General features: G+C 33.7%; 1 protein-coding gene across 1 annotated transcript in view; it reads left to right on the forward strand.

The window, feature by feature from the left end:
- LOC117926621 overlaps window positions 1-24,202 on the forward strand; it is a 29,541-nt gene extending 5,339 nt beyond the window's left edge. The window contains exons 2-4 of the mRNA XM_034845786.1: window positions 17,191-20,078; window positions 20,566-20,830; window positions 21,022-24,202. Of these exons, the coding sequence (XP_034701677.1) occupies window positions 17,191-20,078; window positions 20,566-20,830; window positions 21,022-23,911 (6,043 nt within the window). The 3' untranslated portion in view covers window positions 23,912-24,202. The remainder of the gene's footprint in view (window positions 1-17,190; window positions 20,079-20,565; window positions 20,831-21,021) is intronic.
- Window positions 24,203-27,338: the final 3,136 nt, after the last annotated feature.

Raw genomic sequence — 27,338 nt, forward strand, 5'->3', positions numbered from 1 at the left:
TCTAAATCATAAATCTAAAGTGACTATGTCATGGAGCTAAAAGTAAAGCAAAGTAGTTATGCCTCAATATGAATACTCTCTCAAACTATTGTGTCCCAATATAATCATATCAATTAATAACTCTAAGTCATCCCCATTACTCCAATGCAAAAGGACTACTCATTCACCTATAAAAGATGGTTAAGCCCTAACATAAGTTACTCTCTAAAGTGGTTATGTATCAATATAGGCCATCGAATCAAGATCAATCTCTACTTCCAAGTCTAAAAATATGTCCCCTAATGTGAACCAAAAACTACTAACCCATCATGCTCCATGAGAAAGAATGAGGTGACTATGCCTCAGTATATGTTGCTATCTCCAAATTAATAACTACTGGGTGGGTTATGCCCTAGTACAGGGAATATAGTAGAGTGACTATGCTATAGTATAAATAATCATCTCAAAATCAAACACTAATAATAGGGTTTATGTCCCAGTGTAAGATCGTCTCATATCTTTTCCCAACATATCATTGTCCACTTCATTATTATTTTTTCGTTTTAAAATCATAGTTTTCAACTATGCTTTTAACTTTAAGATTAAAACCACAATCACTAACCATGGTTTTTAAAACCATAGTTAGTGACTGTGGTTTTCACTTTATAACTAAAACCATAGTCATCAACTATGGTTTTAACATGAAAATAATAATAATAATATATGGATTTTGAGACGCACTAATTTGTTGCATATTTTCAAAATCAATGATCATTATATATATATATATATATATATATATATATATATATATATATATATATATTAATGTGAGTTAATTTGATTACAAACCCTGGAAGAGAAACAACAAATTAACCAATCTCAAGTCTAAAGCCTATTATCAAACAAAAACAACCCAATGCCATAAAGCCCAAAATGGTATCCAATTTGCAAAGATCAAGCCCAATTTAATATCAAATTTATAAATAATAACCAATATAAGCTAAGCCTAAAACAAAAAGGCCCACAAATCTATGCCTAATAGCTTAAAGCCCATAAAACAATATAAAACTTGAATTAATACCAATATATCAATAAGCCCATATTAAATAAACATAAGCCCAATAAAATAATCAAAATCCTAAAGATAAACAAGCCCAAAACATGAGCACTCACTATGTTGCTCCACAAAAACAACTTATTGAACTAGGTGGCAACGAGAATAGGGCTTCAAACAAGGTGTAACAGTGGTGATAAAAGACTATGGAGATCGAAGATGGTGGTAGTTCGAGATTGACAACTACTTGAGGCATCAAACCCAATGTTGTGAATGGAAACAATGATGGGAGGACGATAATAGAGATCATTGCAGGGCCTGGAGAAGAGGTAACGGTGGAGAACATAGGTAGGGTGGGTTAAGTGCAAAAGTAGAATGGAGAAGAGGTGACAACAAAGGGAAAATAGTAGTGGTCATCACAATTAATACATAGGGAGCAAGGAATAGTTGATGGAGAAGTGGTCATTGCAATTAGTTGTAAGGTTGTGTTAGATTGTGGAGGTGTGTGGCTGATAATAAGGATTAGAGAAGAAGAAAAAGACAAAAGAAAGAAAGAAAAATGAAAATTTGAAGTGGCGATAGTATGAGAGAAGATGAAAAAAGAAATAAGAAAAGAAAATGAAGAATTACATACTTAGGAAAGAATAGATTTTCATTATAACACTACATTATTAGCTAGTATTAAATGATAAGGAAGTGTTGGTTTGGAGTATAGTTTAAGTCCTTCGAAATCTTAGTAGAAGTTTTTTTTTTTTTTGATAGGTAAATAAGAGATTGTATTATAAAATCCTAGAATGGGGAAAAAGAGTACACATGAAGTATATAAGCAACGCCTAAGAAGCTAGGCAAAAAGAAAGAAGAAAACCTTTCTCCTATCTAGACCAAAATCCACTCTATAAAATCAATCAAGGACAAAGAATGATATTTTAAATACACCTTATCCCAATTCATAAAAGTGTACAAAAAAGAAAATTTTAAAGCTTGGTCAGATTGTTCAATGTCATTGAACACTCTTTCATTTTTTCCTTCCATAAGGTCCACATTAAACAAAAGGGGGAAACCCTCCAAGCCTTTTCCTTTCTCTTGCTCACAAAAGCACCATGCCAACCTATCAAATTCCTTTTGATTGAGGAATGCAGGACCCATTACACATCAAAAAGAGAAAAAAGCAAGCTCCATAGCTTTGTAGCCTTCTTACAAAATATGATCAAGTGGTTATTGGTTTCCTTTTCCACTTTACACAAGTAACACCTATTTGGCATATTCCAACCCCTTCTTTTGAGTGGATCAATGGTTAAGATTCTGTTCCAAGATGCTTCCCAAGCAAAAAACCCTACCCTCATGGAAGCCCAAGATCTCCAAAATAATGCTCCAAGGAAAAAGGTCACTAAAGGCTTTTGTGAGGGAGCGATAGAGAGATCTAACAGAAAAAGAGTCATTCTTGCTATTCTTCCAACTCAAGACATCCTCCACATCTCTATTCAAAACCAAATGATGGAGTTTCTAGAGCAAGCCCTACACTTATTCCATTTCCCAATCATTAAAGTGTCTTGAAAACAAAGGATTCCAACTACCCACCTCTCCACCATCCTCCCAAGCATCAAACACCCATTGATCCTTGTTAACCGCCAATCGGAACAAATTAGGGAAAGCATCTTTCAAAGCTTGGTCCTCACACCACAAATCCTTCCAAAATTTGGCTTTCCTTCCTTTTCCTACGATAAAGTAGGATCTAGGGCGAATACTTTCCCAATCTTTTCTAATAGCTTTCCACATTCCGACACCATAGGGTCCTCTCACTTCTCTCGAACACCAACCTCCTTCCTCTACCCCAAATTTGTCTATGATGACTTGTTTCCACAAAGAATCCCTCTCTACAGCAAATTTCCACTTCCACTTCTCAAGCAAAACTTTGTTTAGGGTCACAAGACTGCAAATACCTAAGTCTCTCTGTCTCATATTAGCACAAATTGAACTCCAATTCACCAAGTGCGATTTTTCTCTAAAGCACCACCACCTCACAAGAAGTCTCTTTGGATATTTTCAAGTCTTGTACACACCTTTCGCAGAATTACAAAAAGAGACATAAAGTAAATTGGGAGACTTGAAAGAGTGTTCTTTATCAAGGTAAGCCTTCCCCTTTAGAGAGATATTGTCTCTTCCATAAGGACAAACATTTTCTGAATCTCTCTTCCACTATATCCCACACGCTTGAGGATTTGAAAGAAGCACCCAAGGGTAGACCCAAATAAGAAGTAGGAAGCTTCCCAATTCTACACCCCAATACTAAAACGATATCCTCTAAAGAATCAACCCTTCCTATAGGAACAACCTCATTTTTATCCTTGTTCACTTTTAACCTAGAAATTGCCTCAAACCATAAAAACATCCAACTCAAGTATCTTAGCTACTCACTATTGGCCTCGCAAAATAAAAGGGTGTTATCAGCAAACAGAAGATGGAGCAGATCTCTTTCTATTCTACTATTGCTTCCCACCTTAAACCCCTTAATGAAACCTCTGCTTATGGCTTTGAGAAGCAGCTAACTGGAGTCTCCATGACTAATAAGAAGAGATAAGGGGATAACGGGTCACCTTGTCTCAAGCCCCTAGTGGTACGAAAAAATTCTGAAGGGATTCAATTAATTAAAATTGAGAAATTAGTTATGGAGATACACCATCTAATCCAATTAATCCACTTCTACCCAAACCCCATCTTGGACATAACTGACAGAAGGCAATCCTAATTGACATGATCAAACGTCTTCTCAATGTCCAATTTTTAGAAGGAAACCAGAGAGATTATCCTTCAACCTATAGTCTACAGCCTCATTTGCCATGAGCGTGACATCCAAAATTTGCTTATCCTAAATGAAGACATGCTTGTACTTTGAAACCACCTCCCCAACAACTAGTTTCAACCTATTTGCCAAGACTTTGGCAAGTAATTTGTAAAGGCACCCAACCAAACTTATCAGTCTAAAATCTTTCAACTATTTCACACCCCATTTTTTGGGATCAGAACGAGAAAAGTGGAGTTTAGACTCCTCTAGAAAGTGCCAAGGTAGAAAAAGTCACCAAAAAAGGCCATAATCTCAACTTGGGTAAAATCCCAGGAAAATTACCAAAATACCATGGTGAAGTCATCTGGGCCAGGTGCTTTATCACCGGAGAGGTTGCACAGGGCTTCGAGCACTTCTTTTTCTGAAAAAGAAGCCTTGAAACTTTTGAACATTTTTGTCCCCAAAACACGAAACTGTAAATCCCCAATTCTAGGTCTCCGGTCCTCATTTTTCGATCCTATAAGCCCTACACACCCCAGACTTGATATCTTTCTCACCAGTAAGAGTGTTCCCATTAATTTTCACCTTGGATAAAAAGTTTCTTCTCGCCTTGGTGTTGGCCATCTTATGAAAAAATTCGGTATTTTTATCACTCTCATTTAACCAGATTTTCCTAGATTTTTCTTTCCAAAAAGTTTCTTCCATTAAAACGCAATTCTTGTACTACTCCAAATCCCTCATTTGAGCCTCTGTTTCCTCAAAATACAAGGGATTAACACTCTCCTTTGAATCTCAAAACTAAATTTGAGAGAAGACCTCAGATTTTCTAGTAGAGACATTACCAAAAACTTCTTTATTCCATCTTCTTAGATCCCTTTTAAGAGCTTTCAACTTTTCAACAAAGCAGTGACTATTAGACCCTATAACCGAGTACCTAGTCCACCACTCTCTTACTAGCTCTTTGAAACCATCCAACAAAAGCCACATATTCTCAAAGTGGAATGAAGTCTTGCATTTTTTAACCTGTTGCCCTCTCGAGAAATGGGACAGTGATTAAAGACGATTCTAGGGAGAGCACATTAAAAGACACCAGAAAAATGACTCTCCTACTCGTTGGAGACTAGAAAGCGGTCCAACCTTGAAGCTACTTGAGAATTAAGACCACCGTACCACATGACCGCCGAAAGAGGTCAAATCCTTTAGACTTAACTCCTCAATGACCTCAGAGAACCTTCTCATCTCGACTATTAGACTGAGCCCATTTCTCCATTCCCCTAGAAATCTAATGGAATTGAAATCCTTTCATCCCTCCCCATGCATCAGGGATCATCCCATAGGCCTTTAATTGCACCCAATTCTTTCCAAAACTCCTATTTTTTCCTCAACACCAGTGAACAAACAAAACCATTTTCCACATTCCTAAAGCGACCCGAGATGGTGAAACCACCTCGCTCTAGCTCCAAGAGTTCCAGAATCCTGTTGTCCCAAAAAAATCAGAATGCCTCCTGAGGCACCCTCAGCATCAACTACACCCCAGTCCATAAACCTTCTAGCGCCCAAGCTTTTCACCACCTTTAACGACATCTTCTGCACCTTTGTTTCTAAAAAACAAACTAAATATGCTTTCTAGGATCTAACTACTGATTTAATCATCCTCTTTTTCTCCCTATCGTTGAGCCCTCTAACATTCCAAGAGAGGATTTTGATCTTCATCAATCCATAGGGATCATTTCCCATTTGTTCTTGCCACTCCTTCTATTCGCAAGCACAGGCTCTCCATAGCTAACCGTACAATCCAATCTCTTAAATCCTTTTTAGAGCGCAATGCGGACACCGCTTTCTTCTTTCTCTTTTGCAAAGGGTCTTTCCACCAGCCATTTTCTTCAACTTCTTAGTAAAAGTTGTCAAGGAGAAGGTAATAGGTAGAGTTCTTAAAAAAGGTCATGGTTTCTCTAGTTAGATCATGTTTGGGGAAAAAAGTTTGTTCCTTTTTGTTGCAAAATATGAGAGGTTATTGTTTTTGAAAATGGTAGGAAATCTTTTCAAAATATTTTATAAGGAGACAAGTGTTACAAGCTAAACCTTTATAACAACTTTGTGGATAGGTTTATACAGTGTTCGATTTGCTCAATAGAGGATAAATGGTTCACTTTGGCAATCTCAAAACGTAAACACTTCTAAGGGGTTGGTCAATATTTATGAGGAAGCACTATAGTTTAGGAATGATCCCCCTTACATTAGGTTATAACCTCTGTCTAAATGGGCCTAGTGTAGTTAGTGGCATGATTGTTGAGTCATGTTGAACTTCTTATGTAGAGGTTTTAAAAAAGCGTAACTTTGAAGTAGGTGACATTGTGTAATTGAAACTAGGGGAAAAGAAAGTTGACAACAAGATTAAAGCTTTGAAGAAATGTTTAGTGGAGAAATGAGGAAGGACTTCAGATTATGGTTTGGATTTAAAGATGCTCTAAAGATGGGCTATGTTTAATTGGAACTTAAAAGGGGTCTTTAGGTGGCTAAGATGGGAAGAGTCCTTTTCCTATTTGAATTTGAATCCATAATGAAGCAAAAATGGTTCTTAAGTAAGGGGTAAGGAGGTACAAGCAAAAAGATTTGGTTTTGGAAGGATGGGTCCCAGATGTTGGTTGTGTTAGTATTGGAAATTGTGTAAATGAGGTTGGGTAATTATAATTGGTTTAATTAGTGCATTTTTAGAATAAGAGGTTCATATATATATATATATATATTTGAGGGATGCTTGTGTAGGTTTTGTTGTAGTAGATGAAGATATTGCTAAGTAGTGAAATTTTAGGTTGGCAAGGGTGCTTGTTAAGTCTAACTAGAGAAAACTATTAGGATCCTTATTGGTGGTAGTGGGTTGCTAAAAATTTTCCATTCATTTATGTTGCAAGCTGCTACCCTAGCTATAACAGGTAGTCCAACCGATATTCTCTATTGTTCAAAATACTAAGCTTTTTTACATAGCAACTCTAGTAAAGAAAAACTAGAGAAAAAATAATTACGACTTTTGTAGCACTCTGGGTATTGTCTTCAAGGACTAGCTTATGGAATTTGTCAGTACTAAGATAAATGAATCGTTTTTGTTTTAATCCTTAAGTGAAAAACAATATGTGAATAAAGTGAAACTAAGCAAAATAAATTAAATTAATAATAAAATGATTATTAATTTTTAATTAATTGATTTAAGTTTAGGGCTTTCCATAATCCAACTTAAGGTATAAAAACATAGAAAACAAGGGTTTCTTAAGTAGAGTGATCTTAAAGTTTTGGGATCCTTGGCTGCTCCTGATCAACTTGAACTCTATAACCCAACGTTGCATTTGAAACCTAATTTTTCCTTTTTAAAACAAATTCCTAAAACTATCAAATGAATGAGATTGATTACTATTTTAAGGTTTGACTTTTTAACTTTTCCTACTCCTTATAGTTTTGCTTTGAGGGGCAGATAACAATAGGGAAAACCAGGATAACTAATAATTAAGAGTTACCATGAATCACTAGTATCAAGTAATAACCTATCGTATTATTCCCTAAACTAACTCACAATGATAAGTTCAAAAATTAATAAATTGTAACTCAACCATTAATTAATCTCATTGTTATAATAATTTACTCATTGTTCCTATAAGTTTCGAGCCCTTAGGTTTTCATCATGCTTCAAGCCCCAAGTTGGTTTTTTAGTGTTTCATGGGGGTCATGTCACATTCACTATCCATAATAGAGTAAAAAAAAATCCATAAATTGAATAAAAAGAAACTAAAAACAATATATGTAATAAAAAAAGAAAATAAACAAATCGAAGTTCTTGTCTTCTTCCCCACCAAAATGTCAAACTCCCCGGGAGATTCCTAAACCTTAGAACTAAGAGAGTTTATATATTACAATAAAAGTTATAAACAACCTAAAAAGCTTAAAAAATTATGAGTTTTAAATGAGTACAATACATTTTTGAATTGGATAGAGGCATTTAGAACTTGTTTTTGATGTGTCTTATGGATCAAACTTGATCACCAGTGGCTGAGTTCAAAATTTGGGTGAGTCCTAAGTGAATTTCAAACTCATAAGTGGAAGAAGGAGACCGAATTCGAAATGCAAGGGTCAAGTTCGAAATGTACAGTGAATTTCAAACTCAACATCCTTTTCTAACTAGTTTGCTTCAAACGTGCATAACTTCCTCGTTTTAGCTCTGATTTGTACACCGTTTGAAGTATTAGATTTCTAACTTCTAAAACTTCAAAAATTATATGGCTTGATGAAAATGCACTTCGAAAAGTGCTCCAAATTTTTCCTCAAAGTTGGAGTATATGTTACCACCAAATTTTGAGTTCTAAATTTCCATGTAACTTTATGAATTTTCTTCATGCCTCATTTTCCATGTTTGTGTGCCTTCTTTCTTACTCCATAATGGTCATTATTCATCTACCAAACTCATGATATCCTTGTCTTGTCTTTCCTCATATTCCATGAGTCTTGACTCGCTCATTTCCTTATTTAACCTTTTTTATCTTTTAAATTTTAAAATGATTTAGCTTGCACCTTGTTCTTCCCTTAAACCTGGGATAGATCTCCAAAACACAAGTTAAATTCATAACTAGGGCCTCAGCATCAATCTAGGTCAGGTTGGATGATTTGAGTGTCTTATGGTGCATAAATCATATTGAGTATATGCCATTAGAGCACATATTTTGGCTCCAATCATAATCCTAAGTGTTGAGAGTAGGGAGCTAGAGGTTAAGGAACAATTGGTTACAAGCTTATGTGCCCTCAAGAGAATAAAGATGTTGAGTCTTGTTATTAGAAGTGAGGTAGAGCACTTGCCATTTTCTCATCCGAAGGGTTTGGAGAAAAAGATAGTTGTTTTAGGTAGAGGAAAGAAATATCAACATGGTGGGCCCTTAAGAAGGTTTTTTCAACTCAAGAAAATCTGTTTTTTTTTTTTTTTTAGGGATTTGATAAAAGTTAGTCAAAAGAAAGACTTATTATCATAGGAGGCATGTTTAAACAACACTACCAATAGAGCCTACTATGTAGAAAAGTTGGACCAAGCTTTTAATGAGGTCTTTGGGCTAGAAGAGCTGAATTTAGAGGCCCAAGTAGCTCAGTCTTTTTTTAATAGGCTTAAGGAAGTTAGCTTAGAGATTATGTTTTGCAACCCAAAGGAAATGGACTTGGACTTAGCCTTAGTCAGTAGTGAAGGACTTGTCTCTTCTAAAGCCTTAACGATTTATAAAACTTATGAGTAGGGAGTTGTTAAGGGTGTTAGGAATAAACTGAAAGAAGATTTTAGACTTGCTTTTAGACGAGATGTACTATCGAAGGGTTTTTTTTTTAAAGAAGGGGTGTTGAGGATTTGAGGATAGTGGTGATATCAATGATGGTGGAGTATCACATTCACTCTTACAATATCACCCTAAGTTCATCTTTTTCATCTATTTTTAAATTGGGGAGTGAGGCCTCTTCTTAATTTCTTTCTCTTTCTCATAAGGGTGGGTTTGAGCTTTGGATTTTTAGGCAGATTGAGAAGGGTATGAAGAGGGTGTGTAGGCAGCTCACTATATCTTCGTATTTCAAGGATGAGGGCGCCCTTTAAAAATAGTCCTTCAAGATGGTAGTATAGTAAGTTTGAAAGAGGTTAGTGACCCCTCACTTTCAACATTCAAATTGTGGGGGTAAACAAAGGTTTTGAAACCATTGTGTCTGCAAGGCCAAAGTGCGGGAAGGATTTTTCAACTAAATGGTTAAAAAGCAAGTTGGTTATGTTCAGTAGGTTTATGGGTTTGTTAATTGATAGGTCTATAAATGAAATATGGTCATATTGAGGAAAATGGAGGTTAGAAAGAAGAAAGAGGTTTCATGTAGCAATAGGTCTCAAGACTTTTTATCTTTATTTGAAACTAAGAAAGAACTTAGGAAGGTAAAATTGTTTATAAAAAAATAATGGTCTAATAAGGAATATAGAGAAAGAAAGGTGTGGAGTGAAGAAAGGATATAGTTTATGCCTTCCCATGAAGATTAGCATATTCCCATGGAGTGTTAGAGGGGTTAACAACAAAATAGAAGGTTATTAAATCCACAATGAGAATGCAAAATCTTGGTTTGGTCTTTTTTCCAAGAGACCAATGTGCAAGAAATGTCAGGGCATTTGATTAGAAGTGTTAATATGGGTTGTTTTTTATATTAGGAAGCAGGAAAAACATGGGGATTAATTGGTGGCATTGTGGTCTTTTAGGATAACAGAGTGTTGGATTCATCAAAGATAAAGGTAAGAGTTTTCTCTATTTCTTGACGTTTCAAGAGCTGTGAACATGGGTTTATATGGGTATTTTTATGGGGTTTATGAGCCTATTCTAAGAGGTAAGCAAGATTATTTTTGTGTAAAATTGGGAGATATTAGAGGTTTATGGGGAGATCCTTGGTGTATTGAGGAGATTTGAACATAATCAGATATCCAAGAGAAATGACGAATTATTTCAGGCTAGACTATGCAAAGATTTTCAAAGATTATTGAGGAGTTGAATTTTCATTGATTTTCCCTTGAATTAAGGAGCATTTACTTAGTTTGGAGGTTTAAACAACCAATCTATGTCTTGCTTGGATCGTTTCCTAGTACTTGAAGAATAGGAGAATCATTTTTCTAGGCTTCTATAGTGTGTCTTATCAAGGTCATTTTTTTATCATTCACCTATTTTGTTAGATGAGGATGACACAAGGAAGGAAAGAAATTCTTTCAAATTTACAAATATGTGGATTAAAGTGGATGACCACAAAGACTTAATTAAAAACTAGTAGGTAGGCTACAATTTCAAGGGCTCTAGTAGTTTTGTTTGGGCTTCCAAATTGCGAGCCTTGAAGAAATCTTAAAGATATGTAATTGGGAGGCCTTTGGTTGTGTGGCAATTAGAAAGACGAATGCTGAGGGGAGATAAAAGTACAAAATTCTTTCACAAAAATGGTGAATGCTCATTATAGGAGAAACTATTTGGCCTAAGTAAGAATGGATGAGAACTAGTTTTTTGGTGAGGAGGAAAGGGTGTATAAGGCTTACCGTCATCTCTTTGCTAAAAATGATGATTAAAGACCTAGTATTAATGGGTTATCCTTTGAGTCTTTGAATCAAGAGGAGGCCAAGTGTTTGGAGTGTCCTTTCTTTGACAAGGAAGTATTTTCTACTGTATTAGCTTTGAATGGGAATAAAGCTCTAGGGTCCTGACAAGTTTACTATGGCTTTTTAGCATCTTTGTTAGGACTTTATTAAAAGTGAGGTGTTGGGTTTCTTTAAGGAATTCTTTTACCAAGGGCTTTTTGAAAGAAGTTTGAATGTTACCTTTTTTTGTCTTAATCCCAAAAAAGATTAGTACAAAAGACCTAAAGGATTTTAGGCCTATTAGCTTGGTTAGGAGTTTGTACAAATTATTGGTCAATGTTCTAGCAAATAGGCTAAAAAAATGATGGGAAATATAGTCTCTTCTTTTCAAAATGTTTTTGTCGAAAGGAGACAAATTCATGATGAAATCCTTATTGACAATGAAATCATTGACTCGAGACTAAAGAGTGGTTCTAATGACATTAATCTATGTAAGCTAGACATATAAAAGACCTACGATCATGTAAATTGAAGCTTGTTGTTAGCAGTTCTAAATAAGATGAGTTTTATTTATAAGTGGATTGAGTGAATTAATTGGTGTATTTCAAAAGTCAATTTTCAATTTTGATCAATGAGACCCCAATTGGCTTTTTTCATAACTCTAAAAGGTTCAGGTAAGGAGACCCTCTATCTTTTTATTTATTTGCTTTGACTATGGAGACTCTTAGCTTTCTTAAGTGGGAGGCAAAGGTAGCAAATGAGTAGAAGTGTCTCACCTTTTATTTTGTGAATGATACATTGATTTTTGTGAAGCTTTCAAGGACCAATTATTGCATCTTCATTAGATTTTGATGTGGTTTGAAGTAATTTCAAGGCTTAAACCTAGAAAAAAGTAAGTTAATCTCTGTAAGAAGGGTTCCTATTATGAAGGAGTTGATGAATATTCTAAGGTGTAGGATAGGATCGCTACCTTCCAAATCTCTTGGGCTTCTTTTAGGTGTTGTCTTTAAATCAACAACAATTTGGGACTTAGTAGAAGAGAGGGTGTAGAGAAAGCTTGCAAGGTGGAAAAGATAATATTTATCCAAAATGAGGGGAGGAGGAGGGGAGAAGTGGGGAAGTAGTGGACTCTTATAAAAAATACATGTCTAGCCTATCTATTTATTTCATCTCCATTTTTTTTTATTTCAAAAGGAGTGTGGCATAAATTGGAAAAAATTCAAAGGGACTTTATGTGGGGAGGGGGTCTCTTGAAAATTAGTGCCACTTAGTGAGTTGGATCAAAGTTTATAAGCCAAAGTTAGAACAAGGGTTGGACATTCAAAATCTTTCTATTTAAACAAGGCTCTATTAGGCAAGTGGAATTGGAGGTTCGCATAAAAAGGGGAGCCCTTATGGAAGCCAGTAATCATTCATGATTATGGGGTAGAAAAAAAAAGTAAGACACTTTTAGAAGTAATATTTCTTATGTTGTGGGCAATGGAAAAATGCTAAGATTTTGGAAGGACATTTGGTGTATGGACACCTCTTTAAGAACCTCTTTTCCATCCTATAGCCACCTTAAAGGATGCTCAAGTCTATGATGCCTAGGAGTAGGTGGATAATGGGGGACTTTGGAACCCTCATTTCATAAGGAATTTATGAGATTGGGAGTTGCATTGTGTTGAAGCTCTTTTTTTGTGCTTGCAAGGTAAATCAATGAGTAAAGAGGTAGATATCAAAGCAATGTGGATAGCCACAAATGGAGGCAAATTTTCAATTAAAGCTTTCTATGATAGGATGATTCAGATGGGTTTAGAATATTTCTTGACAATGCTTATTTAGAATTCTTAGGCTCCAACAAAAATGAGCTTTTTCATTTCAAAAGCAACTTAGAAAGGGGTTCTAACTATGGATAACTTGAGGCGGAAATGGTGGACACTAATGAACAAATGTTTTCTATGCAAAGACAAGAAGGAATCTTGTGATAACATCCTTCTTCATTATTTTATAGAAAGTTTGTTATGGTAGTTGGTCTTCTCCTTATTTAGAGTGGTTTGGGTGTTGCATTCCTTAGTCTACGCAATGCTTCTAAGTCAGCATGGTTGCTCTATTTGAAAGAGGAGAAAGAAGGCAAATATCCCTCATCTGTGTTTTCTAAACTATTTAGAAAAAGATAAATATAAGAGTTTTTGAAAATATTGAGTTATCATATCAAGAGCTAAAATTCTTATTTTTGTGTAATTTTTTATAATAGAGCAAAGGGGTCCTAAGGATTAAGTCCTTGTCTATGATTGATTTAGTCGATTGGTTAGGTTTCAAGTAAGGGGAGGGTTTTTTTGTTTTTTATTTTGGAATTCACTTGTATACTTCTATGTACTTTATGTAGCAATTTTTTGGCTTTTTAAATTATATTGATCTTTTGACCATAAAAAAAAAAAAAAAAACAAAGAAGAAGAAGAAGAAGAAGAAATGAATAAAAGAGAAGTAAAGGGGAGAAAAAGAAGAGGCGTAGTTGTGGGTGTTTCAAGATGGGTCTTTAGGTTTGAAAAATTCAAAGATCAATTGACAGTGAAAATGAGATCTTGAAATGGGCAAACTAGAATTTAATCTTATAAAAATGGGTGTGCATGTAGGCTTGGGCCAAAAATAAAGATAACAATGGTCTTGAAATTTTAAACAAAAAATGATCTTAGGACCAATTTTGAGGTCTACTCAATGAATACGATCAAGATAGTAGGGTATGAAAGGTGACCTAAGTATGAGTAGTATGATGATAAATATGATAAATTACAAAAAATATGATCAAGGTACTAAGGTATAAAAATATGATCCAAACATAAATAGTAGCATAAATTTTAAAAAAACATCAATGATGTACAAAATATATGATTAAGGTACTAAAATATGAAAAATGTGATCAAGGTATTAATGTATAAAAGATATAAACTATGTTTACAGAATATAAATACGATTGAATTAAGAATATGACTAAGGTATTAAGATACAAAAAAGGTAATATAGGTATATATAATGTAACCAAGATACAAAAAATTGTTATTAGGGTGTTAAGATAAGAATACAAAATATATGACTAAGGTATGAAAATGTGACTAAAGTATTAATATATAAAAAATAAAACTAAGTACAAAAATGTGATTGAAGTACAAAAAATTTGATCAGACAAAATGTTGTTGAGGAACAAAAAGATGTGATTAAAGTACAAAGAATGTGATAATGATATTGAAATATGAAATTTGTGAGTTGAATACAAAAATTCACTAGGATATAAAAAATATAAGCTAAATATAAAGTATGAAGAATATTTATAAAATAAATAAAAAATCAATATCATTTAATATAATAATTTTCATATTTGTATGAAAATAAGTAAAAAATATTGTATATATCTCAAAGCAATGAGATTTCCAACTTGGTTATATTTTTTTTATTCCAAAAATGAAATTATTTTAACTTTTTATTCTCCTTCCTACCAAAATGTTTTATTCTAATGAATGTATATAATCCAAACTCACTTAAACTTTTTATTTTGGTTGTATTTATTTTTAAATTTGCTTTTTTTATTTTTTATTTTGTTTTATTTATTGATATACACATAAGAACAAATTATAGGTGCAACCATACGGTATACCAAGCAACTACACTTTGGTACCAAAGTTTGGTCCTTACAAAAATAATAGATAAATGATGATATTTAAAGGATGAAGAGTGTATTTTGTTTCCATTTTCATACATTTCTTGTTATATTTTTTTTTCTTTAAATCAGAAACTTCTATAAAAGTTAATCATTTTGTATAAAATGTATATATATTTTGTCTTATAACATTTAAATAATTTTCAAAACTACTAGATTCATTAATGAATCCAACGGATTAAGTCTTACTTGATTTGAAATTTATTTGCCTAGTGAAAAAAAAATTGTAAATGTATGATTATATGAAAAGAAGAAACTAGTCAAGTCATTCAAAATGAATTTTAATTTATGACTTTTTAATACCAATTAAATCAGTTTTTGAGTTTCAAATTATTTTTAGAAAATAATAAATTTTATGTATAAAGTATAGTTTGATTTGAAATTTATTTGCTTAATGAAAAGTTTTAGAATAATTAAAGAAAATTTAAAAAAAAAATATGTGTAATTCAACTACATATAATATTTGAAACTTTTGATCATCAATATTGGGTCATGGAAAGAAAATTAATGAAAAAAGAAAAGTGTCATGTTCTACTTCATTTACTTTTTATAGTTGTTTCCTTAATTTATCTATCTTTTTCATTTGTTTTTAAAAATGAGTGAAAAGAACTTTTACTTGCTTCTCTAAAAATTATTCTTTATTTCACTGTGTTTTTTAAAATGAAAAACAAAGAACAACATCCAAACATTACTATGAATTTTTAAAAATAGTTTTTTGTTTATTTTTAAATCACACCACCAAAAAGGCTCTTAAAATTTTTAAACAAGTTTTAAAATCCTTATTTTTTTCAATGTAAGTCTCTAGGAGTTCTTGTATCTTATATAAAAGTTAATATTATTTCTTATTTTAAAAAATAAAATAAAAATGTCTCTAAATAGTCATTAAGATAATCATTTTTATAAAAAAAAATTAAAAGTTTGAATAGAAGAAAATAAAAAAAAATAAAAAAAAACAAGATTAGATAGTTATGGACACAACTTAGTTTTGGATTTAGATTGAAAACCACTAATGCGATGATGTCAATGAGAGTTTTATAAACGAAAATAAGCACTAAAAGCATGAAATAGTAGAACTGACAAATATTTTCAAGATAATTTTATTAAATGCCCTTGTGAACTTGCTCTCTACATAAAAGTGACATGTTACTTGTTTGCTTGTAAGTGGATGACTTGATCTTCATTGAAAACAATCCAACCATGTTTAATGAGTTCAAAGAAGTAATGGTTTGAGAGTTTGAGATCACCAACATTGGTCTCATGTCATACTATCTTGGCATAGCAGTGAAACAAACATAAAATTGTATTTTTATTTCTCAAGAAAGCTTTGCGAAAGAAATTCTCAAGAAGTTTGACATGAATGTGTAATTTGGCGAACACACCAATAAAATGTGGAGTTAAATTGTAAAGATATGAAGAAAGAAAAAAGGTGCACTCATCATAATACAAAAGTTTAGTTAGAAGCCTACGGTATATGACTTGTACAAGATTGGACATGCTTTTTGTGTTTAAACTCATTAGTCATGTTATAGAAGCACCAATGATTACTCACATGAAGACCATCAAGCGAATTCTTTGCTACATCAAAGGTGCACTTGCTTATGGTTTATGTTAATAACAACTTTAAACTTGTTGGATATAGTGATAGTGATTACCCCAAAGATTTGGACGATCGAAAGAGCATCATTGGCTTTGTGCTTTTTATGGGAGATATTGCATTCACTTGGACCGCAAAGAAGTAACCTATTGGACACTCTCAACTTGTGAAGTGGAATTTGTTTCTACAATATAATGTGTATGCCATGCAATTAGCTCAATTTTTTGTTGAAAGAGCTTAATTTTCCACAAAAGGGACCAATGGAAATTTATGTGGACAACAAATCAATGATGAATTATAAAAATTAAATTTTTTTTCCCAGTTTTCCATAATCGAAGCAAGCACATCGATACAAGATATCATTTTATTAGAGGGTGCATTATGAAAAATGAAGTGCAATTAAAATTTACAAAATTTCAAGATCAAATTATGAATATTTTTACCACGCTTCTCAAGTTGAAGATTTTAGAAGGCTAAGAATGCTCTACTTGGAGTCACAAATCAACTTTAAGGGGACATGTTGGAAAGTTAAACTTGATTTAGAAGCTTTCTAAATATTACAATTAGATTCAGTTTTTAAAAGTTAAGGGAGAATATTTTATTTTGAGTTATTATTTTAATTTCTATTTTTGAGTACCGTATATATATACATATATTATTAGGAGTTTCTATTTTGTCAAGTATGAGTATCTATAAATAAGAGATTATGTAATATTTGAATAAGAGAATGTAGTGAAATACAATAAATTTTTAATTCTCCCCTATTTTCTCTTCTTTGTAATTGTTTGTGTTTCTCTATCAACCCTATTTCTCCAACACAATCACCATCAAGTATCTCTCCCATTGATTATTTGCATATGGGTGCTGAATATTCTTGTCTTTGTGTTTCTATATATTATGATAAGAGGCTAACTTTTACAGGTCTAGAACTAATCCTCTGATAATGACTTTTCCTTGTTTCTGCCACACACACAATCAGGGACAGAGCTTTGAGACTGAACAGGGTGAAAGATGTCCTATGCCTTATTTTGTCATATCCTCCTTTCAGCTCGGCAATCAAAAAGAGTCACGAAGGTTGGATTCTTGATGTTTTGGCGATTAATCAGAAACTAAGAGAAGCAGTTTACAGGAAGAAAGAAATCGATGTTTCAGAGCTCTCTCCTAGAATCAGTCTACTGCTTGATCATTCAATCCACGATATTGAAGCTTATGTTCGACCAGAATTCATTGAGAAGATGCAAAGGGGGACTGAATGGGGTAGAACACCTACTACAAAAGTGTACAATTTGGCTATTGATTTTGCTTTTCGCCAAATTTTACAAGTTATAGAAATTCCCAAATTTCAGAGGATTTTGATCTCTGGCAGAGATGATGCAGGCCTCCTCACGTCAAGATTGAAGAATCTACAGCAAGAAAAGGAAATGTTTGATCTTGTCATTCACGTTAAGGCCTCGTCTTGTAAAAGTGCTAGAGATATTGAAGATGTCATTGCAAGAGAACTGGGTCTCTCAACATCCAGCAGACAGGAAGTGGATGGATTGCTGCAAAGCAAAAGCTTTTTGATCCTTCTTGATGATGTTGATCTTGCTTCAACGAGAAATCTGAACAACGTGGGGACCAATTGGTGGAACTCAAAGAAGTTTCAAAAGATGGTTTGTACAACTTGCTCTATGGGAAGGAGAGCTGATCACACAGAAGCCGATCTGGAGATTAGGTTGGAGGATCATCTGTTCACATGGGAGTTATTTTGTAGGGAAGTTGGCGATGTTGTTCATTTTTCAGGCATCCAACACCTTGCAATACGCATGGTCAAAGAGTGCAAGGGTCATTTACTTGTCATTGTTTTAATGGCAACAGCCTTGAGAGATATTGATGAGGTTCACACATGGGAATGTGCATCTCTTGCATTGACCTTACAACCCACTCAGTTGAGAGACGATGATGTCTTATTTAATGCATTAGCATTCGTCTGTGGACGTTTAGGGTCTGCAATGAACTGTTTGAAGTACTTAGTAGAAATGGGATGCTGGGGAGGGTTAAAGGAAGGAGATTTGATTGGCAGGTGGATCACAGACGGCTTAATTAGCACAGTGGATGAAGGAAAAGAGAGGGTTCGGCATCTTGTTGACGCCTTCTTGTTCAAGAGGTCTTGGAATAGAGGTCCTTATTTTGTCAGAATGCACAGTAAAATCCATGAGGTCTTGCTAAATATGTTAGGACCTAAAAGAGAGTCACTATTTCTTTGGCTAGGGGGAAAGGGATTAACTGAGCCACCAAGAGACGAGGCATGGGAAAAAGCCAGTGAGGTACATTTGATGAACAATAAACTGTCTGAGCTACCGAAGAGTCCACATTGCCCTAAACTCAGGGCACTGTTCTTACAAGCCAATCATGGTCTGAGAGTTATTCCTCCAATATTCTTTGAAGAGATGCCTAGCCTACAATTTTTAGACTTGTCCAACACTACAATTAGATCTTTACCACCATCTCTTTTTGAATTGGTCCAACTCAGAATCTTCCTTCTAAGAGGATGTCAACTTCTCATGGAGTTACCATCTCAAGTTGGTAATCTCATAAATCTTGAGGTGCTTGATCTTGAAGGGACCGAAATTATAAGCCTACCTGTGAATATCAAAATGCTGACCAACCTCAAGTGCCTTAGAGTGTCCTTCTATGGGTACAGTGACCAAACTGAACAAAATAACCAATCGTCAGATACAATGATTCCCTGCAACGTGTTATCAGAACTCACTCAATTGGAAGAGTTAGGCATACATGTAAATCCAGATGACAAGCGATGGGATGCAAACATGGAAGTTGTTAAGGAAGTCGGCAGCTTCAAACACTTGGAGACTCTTAAACTTTACTTGCCAGAGGTTATACTTGTGAATGAGTTCATGGGGAGTGGAACATCAACGAGAAACCTATCATTGATGAACTTCAGGTTTATTATTGGCAGCCATCGCAAGCGCTTTGTATCTCGACTACCACAAGAAATTGCGGTCAAATTTGAACAGCAAGAAAGATGCTTGAAGTATGTCAATGGTGAAGGTATCCCAATGGAAATTAAGAAGATACTCGAACATGCTACTGCTCTGCTTTTGGAACGCCATTTAACTCTTACTAAACTGTCTGAATTTGGGATTGAAAATACAATGAAGCTAGAATTTTGTGTATTGGGGGAATGTAGCAAGATTCAAACCCTTGTGGATGGAGCAGAAAATTATAGACAAGGAGATGATGATGGAGATGTTCATCAAAAAATGATACTTGGATCACTCCAATACTTGAGGCTTCACTACCTGAAGAATTTAGGCAGTATATGGAAGGGGCCAATCTCGAAGGGTTGCCTATCCAGTCTCAAGTCTCTAGAATTGTATGCATGCCCCCAATTGAAGACCATTTTTACTTTGGCTTTGCTTGAAAATCTCAACCGTTTAGAGGAGCTTGTGGTTGAAAACTGTCCCAAAATAAACAGCTTGGTGACTCATGAAGTCCCTGCAGAAGATACGCTGCTCAAAACATACCTTCTACGGTTAAAGAAGATATCTCTTCATTACTTACCTAAATTAGCCAGCATTTCAAGTGGTTTACGCATTGCACCAGGCTTGAAATGGATGAGCTTCTATAATTGCCCAAGCATTGAGGCTCTTTCTAACATGGAAGTTTCTAGTAATAATTTGAAGGTGATTATTGGAGAGGTTGACTGGTGGAGGGCATTGAAGTGGCGTAAACCAGTTCTAAGACGTAAGCTGGATTCTATATTTCTCCCTATTAAATCAGATGCTGATTTGATGACTCAGTTGGTGGAAATTGGTAATCAACGTCTAGCTCCCAAGCAAGAGAGAAATCCATCTCAGCAGTCAGGTTGTTTTTCATTCTTTTTCTCTTCAAAGATAGTGGTGATCGAAATTTTATTTATTCTATTCACAGGCCATACATGATACAATTTATCCCATACTTGAATCTCTTCTTTGAGGTAAATGATTCATTGGGGATGTTTTCCAATAAGAAAAAATGAATAAAAAGAAGAAAAGAAAAACTTTCTATTTTGTTTGGCTGGAAAATACCTGTGCTCTACTGTGTTCTCTGTTATTTGCACTACCAGTGTTATACTGCTGCTCGATATAAATGGCATACAAATGGTTTTTGTTTATCACAGGATGGGATCTCCATTTGTAACACCTAATTATTAGTCTCTTTATTTGGATATTTCAAAAATCAAAAACTGGTGGGGAATACTAATTTCTAACATCATTAGCACTATCTGTGTCCAAATTTCTAACTCCATGTTACTGTTTGATTCTGCTGTCTGATAATTTTTATTTGTTGGCTTTTTGTCTGTGAGTCACAGGTTCTGATGACTCCTTGAAGCCCCCTGTAGTAGATGCCTTGAAGGCCCTTGCAGTGGAGGCTTTGAAGGCCCTTGCAATGGAGGCAGGAACCACCTCAGTGGATAAGCAACGTCATGAGCCTTCTCCATTGCCACTGTTGCCTCCTTCCACAAAGAGCTCCTTGAAGGCCACTGTAGTAGAAGCAGGAACCACCTCAGAGCAGACGCAGCTTTCTGAGCCCACGCCACAGCCACTTTTGTCCTTGTCCACAGAGCAAGACACTGTGTAAGTGTGATATTTACTTAATTATGTGCAACATAAATTTTTTTATTAGCAAAGCTAAAACCATGAAGAAATAGTTTAGAATTTTTAGGTCTTTTATTTTTTTAAATTTTTTTATTTTTTATTAAATTTAATCATATCTAGATTTACACTATTGATTTTGGTTTTTCTTTTTGAATTGTTGTTGGTCACAGAGAGATGGCTGATGCAGCAGAAGTTGACTTGCATAGAGTTGGGAGAAGCTTATTAACTTCTGTCAGTTCCATAATTGCATTTCCCAAAGACCTGACAAGAAACTATAAAATGTTGACAGAAGGAGCAGAAGAGCTCAAGGCACTGAAGTATGATATATTGGAAGGAAGGGGGCATAAGAAAAGCCCGGCCATGAGAGAATGGATGGATCAGGCTGAGATGATCAGCAAAGAAGTGAACGAACTAGAAGCTAAATACAATGATGAAATGGAGCATCCATGGAGGCTGGTTCATTTTTGGGAACACTCGTATCTTAGCAAAGTCATGGTGAAGAAGCATAATCAAGTTCAAAGTCTTTTGGAAGAAGGACATGATAAAAGAAGAGTATGGATCGAGGAATTGCCAGAACCTGTCAGGAAAATACGTGCAGCGAAGATAGAAGACAACTCATCACTGCACAAAGTTGTAGAAGATGTAGTGAGTTTTCTAGAGGATGAGCAAATAAGAAGAATAGGAATCTGGGGAACAGTGGGAACTGGGAAAACCACAGTAATGCAGAACTTGAACAATCATCAAGATATTGCTAAAATGTTTGATATTGTCATCTGGGTAACCGTCTCAAAGGAGTCGAGCACAAAAAAGTTGCAAGATGCAATCATGCAGAGGCTAAAAATGAATATGGAGGGCACTGTTAGCATTAAGGAAAATTCTCACAGAATTTCTGAAGAGCTAAAGGGAAGGAAGTGTCTGATTCTTCTGGATGAAGTTCATGACTTTATTGATCTACATGTGGTAATGGGAATCAACGACAATCAGGAGAGCAAGGTGGTGTTGGCAAGTACGATCCGTGGCATTTGCAATGACATGGAAGCTGATGAGCTAATCAACGTAAAACCATTGTCAGATCATGAAGCTTTCAACATGTTCAAGGAAAAGTTGGGTTGGTCTATTTACTCCCCAGAAATTGAACAAGCAGCTGAACATGTGGTTAGAGAGTGTGGTGGTTTACCCTTGCTGATAAACATTGTAGCCATGATCTTGAGAAATAAAGGGGAAGATATTTCCCTTTGGATAGATGGATTGAAACATCTACAAAGATGGGAGGATATAGTAGGCATGGATCAAGTGATTGAATTCCTGAACTTTTGTTATGATTATTTAGATAGTGACACAAAGAAGGCATGTTATCTGTATTGTTCGCTATTTCCTGGAGAATATGATATTAATGTAGATTACCTACTAGAGTGTTGGAAAGCTGAAGGCTTTACTCCTGGTACGGTGGCTTTTAGAGATGCACGACACCAAGGACATGTCATATTGGATGATCTTATCAACCTATCATTGTTAGAGAGAAGTGGCAAGGGGAAATGTGTTAAGATGAACAGAATTCTTCGGAAAACGGCTCTTAAAATCTCTTTGCACAGTGATGGCTCGAAGTTTTTGGCAAAACCGTGTGAGGGATTACAAGATTTCCCAGACAGTAAAGAGTGGGAAGATGCAAGTCGAATCTCTTTGATGAATAACCAGCTCTGCACTTTACCAAAATCTCCAAGCTGTCACAATCTCTCAACATTATTGCTCCAGAGGAATAATGGCTTGAGTGCTATTCCTCCCCCCTTCTTTAATTCTATGCATTTACTTCGAGTTCTGGATCTGCATGGGACTGGTATCATATTATTACCTTCATCTATATCCAAGTTGATTCATCTTAGAGCGCTCTATTTAGATTCTTGCCCCCACTTGATAGGACCCTTGCCTGAAATAAGAGCACTTACGAAGCTTGAGTTGCTTGATATTCGAGGAACTAAAATTCCGTTTCGTCACATTGGAAGTTTAATATGGTTGAAGTGTTTGCGAATATCATTGTCTAGTTTTTCCATGGGAATCAAATTGGGGAGCATCTCAGCTTTTGTTTCATTGGAAGAATTTTGTGTTGATGATGATGTGTCTGTAGAAAAGCATTCTGAGGATTTAAAGGATGTTACCGAGGAGGTGATTACCTTGGAAAAATTGACTTACCTTCAATTTTGCTTCCCTTCGGTGGACGTCCTTAGTTTGTTTGTCCTTAAAAGCCCAGCGTGGAAGAACACAAGCTTCTCATTTCAATTTTCTGTTGGTTACCAGGACTCAACCTACTCTCACTTTCTGGAGTCTTGTGATTATCGAAGCCTCAATTGCTTGAAATTGGTCATTGATGAAGGCATGCATCCTGTAATCGCAGAGGTACTTATGGTGACAGATGCATTCGGATTAAGTAACCACAAGGGAGCTTCAGCACTATCAGATTTTGGCATTCAGAACATGAAAAACGTGTTAGTTTGTTCAGTTGAAGGGTGCAATGAAATTAGCTCCATCATATGTGGTGATGGAATAGCAAATAGTGTGCTAGAAAACTTGGATATTTTGTATATCAAGAACGTCCCAAAATTGAGAAGCATTTGGCAGGGGCCTGTTCCTGAGGGAAGTCTAGCCCAGCTAACCACTCTAACATTAACTAAATGCCCAGAGTTGAAGAAGATATTTTCCAACGGCATGATTCAACAGCTTTCTAAACTGCAGCACTTGAGAGTAGAAGAATGTCATCAAATTGAAGAAATAATAATGGACTCTGAGAACCAGGTATTAGAAGTCAATGCACTTCCAAGACTGAAGACTATAATACTCATTGATCTCCCAAAACTGAGAAGCATTTGGGTTGATGATTCATTGGAGTGGCCTTCCTTACAAAGGATTCAGATATCTATGTGTTACATGTTGAGGAGATTGCCTTTCAACAACACCAACGCAACCAGATTGAGACACATCGAAGGACAACAGTCATGGTGGGAAGCGCTAGAATGGGAAGATGATGCCACAAAACAAAGATTACAGTCTCTATGCATCCTCAACTAGCTCCTCAGATTTCTGTGCAGCAGTTTCAATTTAAAGCTGATTGAGATGGTTGCAGCCTCAGCCAAAGGTTTGTGTGTGGATTCAAAAACTTTAGCATAAATGTTTAAGCTATGCTACCTTGGCTTACATTTTATCTAGACTTGCCAACTTGATTTGTATCTGTTTGAGATTTGCTTTCTTTGTTTGTATGTTTGAGATTTGCTATTGTTTGAGATGTGCTACTTGTATGTTTTTTTTTAAATATTTGCTACATTGGATTGACTTTGTTTAAAGGTTTGTTTGATCTGATTATATTTGTGTAAAGAGTTGATGTATTTCCAAGCACACCGTGAAATAATTAAACAGACAACAATCGATAAGACAATCAACAGCTGTCCTGAAAATTTTGATCTTGAGGCTTTAATCTGCTCGCATTCATGGAGCTTGAATGAGCAGAGGCTGTAGTTCTGAGATGAAAGATGACCCAGTATTTCAGCTAAGTGGAGCAGTAGTTCCATTCTTGCTCAAGCTTAGCTACTACTGCAAAGATAAAGCTAAACAACTTGCTTCTTCTTTTGAGTTTGTTCCCGACCTCATAATTTAAAAATAGTTTTCTATTTTTTTAAAAACTTTATAGTGCCATTTAACAATTATTATATATTTGGAAATAGTTTTAATTTAAAAACAAAATGAACATAGAATAATTTTGAGAGACCAAGTAGAAATTGTTTTTCTTATTTTTAAAAATAAAAGAAAACTCAAGAAATAAAAAAATAATTTAAAAATAAATAAGGTAGAACATGATTTTTCTTTTTTGTTTTAAAAAAAATTTCACCCCCTATTTAAAAAAAAAAAAATAATTTTATGAATTTCCTTTAATTTTTCTAAATTTTTTCATTAAACAAATAAATTTCAAATTAAGTGTTATTTAATATTTTGGATTTAACTAATTTTCCTAAATAATTTGAATATCAAAAACCAATTCAATTAATACTAGAAAGGTATGAAACTCGAAACCAATCTAATTAATATTATAAACTCATGAGTTAAACTTGATCTTGAATGACTTTACTAGTTTCTTCTTTACCCATTACTATAATTTTTTTAAAAAATTATTAAACAAATAGTTCAAAATCAAGGGAGACTTATAATAAGTTGGATTCATGAATAATCTAGTAATTTTTAAAATAATTTGAAATTCAAATAAAAACTTAATTAAGAACAAAATTCAATAAACAAAAATTAGTTTAGAATGACTTTGTAATTCTTGTTTGAGTAGAATTATATTTTTCTGAATTGTCCCAATAAACAAATAGACTCGAAACAAGATGAGCCTTAATGTGATAGATTAGTTAACAAGTCTATTAATTTTAAATAAATAATTTAGAACTCAAAAAAATCATTCAATTACCACTAAGATTCATGTATTAAAAACTAATCTAAAGTAACTGTGTTGTTTCTCCTTTGCACATGATTATATTTTTTTATGAATTTTTTCAATTAATTAGATTTATTAATGAGTTTAATAATTTTTAAAATATTTTATAATGTAAATAAATTGAAAACAAACCAAGAATTGTCAAACAATTTTTTTAAAAATACATTCAAAATGAACTTTCAAATAAAATGTTTATATAAAAACTAACTTAACATTTTTTAATGATTTAATGTTCATACTAAATAAAACAAAAATGTTTCAATAAAATTGTTAAATTCATTTGTAGCTTTAATTTTTTTCAAATAAATAAATATAAGTATATTAAAGGAATTTAAGATAATTTTAATTAGTTGAATATAAATTGATTAACAAAATTTTGAACAATATTAATTACAATAATTTTTAATTATTTTTTTTACATAAATATTTTTTGGCTAAAATTTAAACTATTTTATAAATATAAAGTGTTTTAAATATCGAAACCATATATTTTCAAATAATACTATTCAATGACATAAATTTTCTATTTCCACGTTCACATTTATTATTAACTTTTATGCTTCACGAATGTCACTAATTTTGTCATATATCCTATTAGTATTAATTATATACTTTTAATGTTCATATTTCTTATCAGCATATATTACATTATTATCTAACATCACAAATTTTATCATACATATATTATCACAAAATTGAAGAAGATATTTTCTAGTGGCATGATTTAGAAACTTCCTTACTTAAAGCATTTGACAATTCAAGAATGTCGTGAAATCGAAGAGATAATTACGTAATATGAGATCCCAGTTCACTTCCAAGATTGAAGAGCTTGGTGCTCCTTGATCTCCCACAACTGAGATGCATTTGGGTGGATGATTCATTGGAGTGGCCATCTTTACAGAGTATTGGAATATTTATGTGCAACAAGTGGAAGCATTTGCCTTTCAGTCATGCCAATGCAACCATATTGAGATCCATTGAAAGGGAAGAGTCATGGTGGGAAACATTAATATGGCAAGATGATGCCATTAAAGAGAGAGCTCAATCTCTTTGCATCCTCAGCTAGCTTCTTGAATTTCATTCTCTCTAGAGCAGTGTCATTGTAACCTGATGAACAAACCAAGATACTTGCTCCTTCATCTGCAAGCTTGCTTGTAGGATTTGAAACGTTTAAGTTGTGTTTGTCATGGGATTGGCTAGCTATTATGGGTTGTATTTGTTAAATATTTGTTACTGTGGATTGTCTTTATCTAATTTGCTTAAAATTTGCTACCTTGGATTGTACTTTCACTACTACAAAAATTGAAATTAATGACGCTTTATTTTATAACGCTTTCTAAAAGCGTCATTATTGAGGGTATACAATGACGCTTATAAGAAGTGTCATAGTTGTATTATTTATCTTGATACTTATTATAAGTGTCATTATTTGATGTCATCTTTTTCCTTATAACTGTGTATATAATGACGCTTATAAGAAGCATCATAGTTTTATTATTTACCTTGATACTTATTATAAGCATCATTATTTGATGGGTATATAATGACGCTCCTAATAAGTGTCATGGTTGTATTGACTTTTAAAATTTTTGTTTTTAAGTTAACTTATACAAATTTTGATATTAGAATTTTATTCTATAAATTAATTATGGTAAATTGACATTAATATTAATGACATAAAGTTGCTACATTAAGGTTTTTTTTAAAAAATTGGATATAAATAAAATAAAATCCTAATAAATTATTTTTTATTATTTTTTATTAATTTTTTATAGTTTGTATCAATACAATCTATTAAGCTCATTCTATTAAATTAGTTTTTTTTTAAATATCAATATTCAAATTAAACCAACATCAAACTAAAATATCAAATAATTAAACAATATAAATTCATTATGAGTTCAATATATAAAAATTATTATTGAAAGATGAAATAAAGAATACTATTTTTAATTTATTGAAAAAGGATATGCATGGTATTTTAGAATTTGTTATAAAGTCTCCATTGAA

Source organism: Vitis riparia, chromosome 12 (assembly GCF_004353265.1).
Source record: "Vitis riparia cultivar Riparia Gloire de Montpellier isolate 1030 chromosome 12, EGFV_Vit.rip_1.0, whole genome shotgun sequence".
Classification (NCBI taxonomy): domain Eukaryota; kingdom Viridiplantae; phylum Streptophyta; class Magnoliopsida; order Vitales; family Vitaceae; genus Vitis; species Vitis riparia.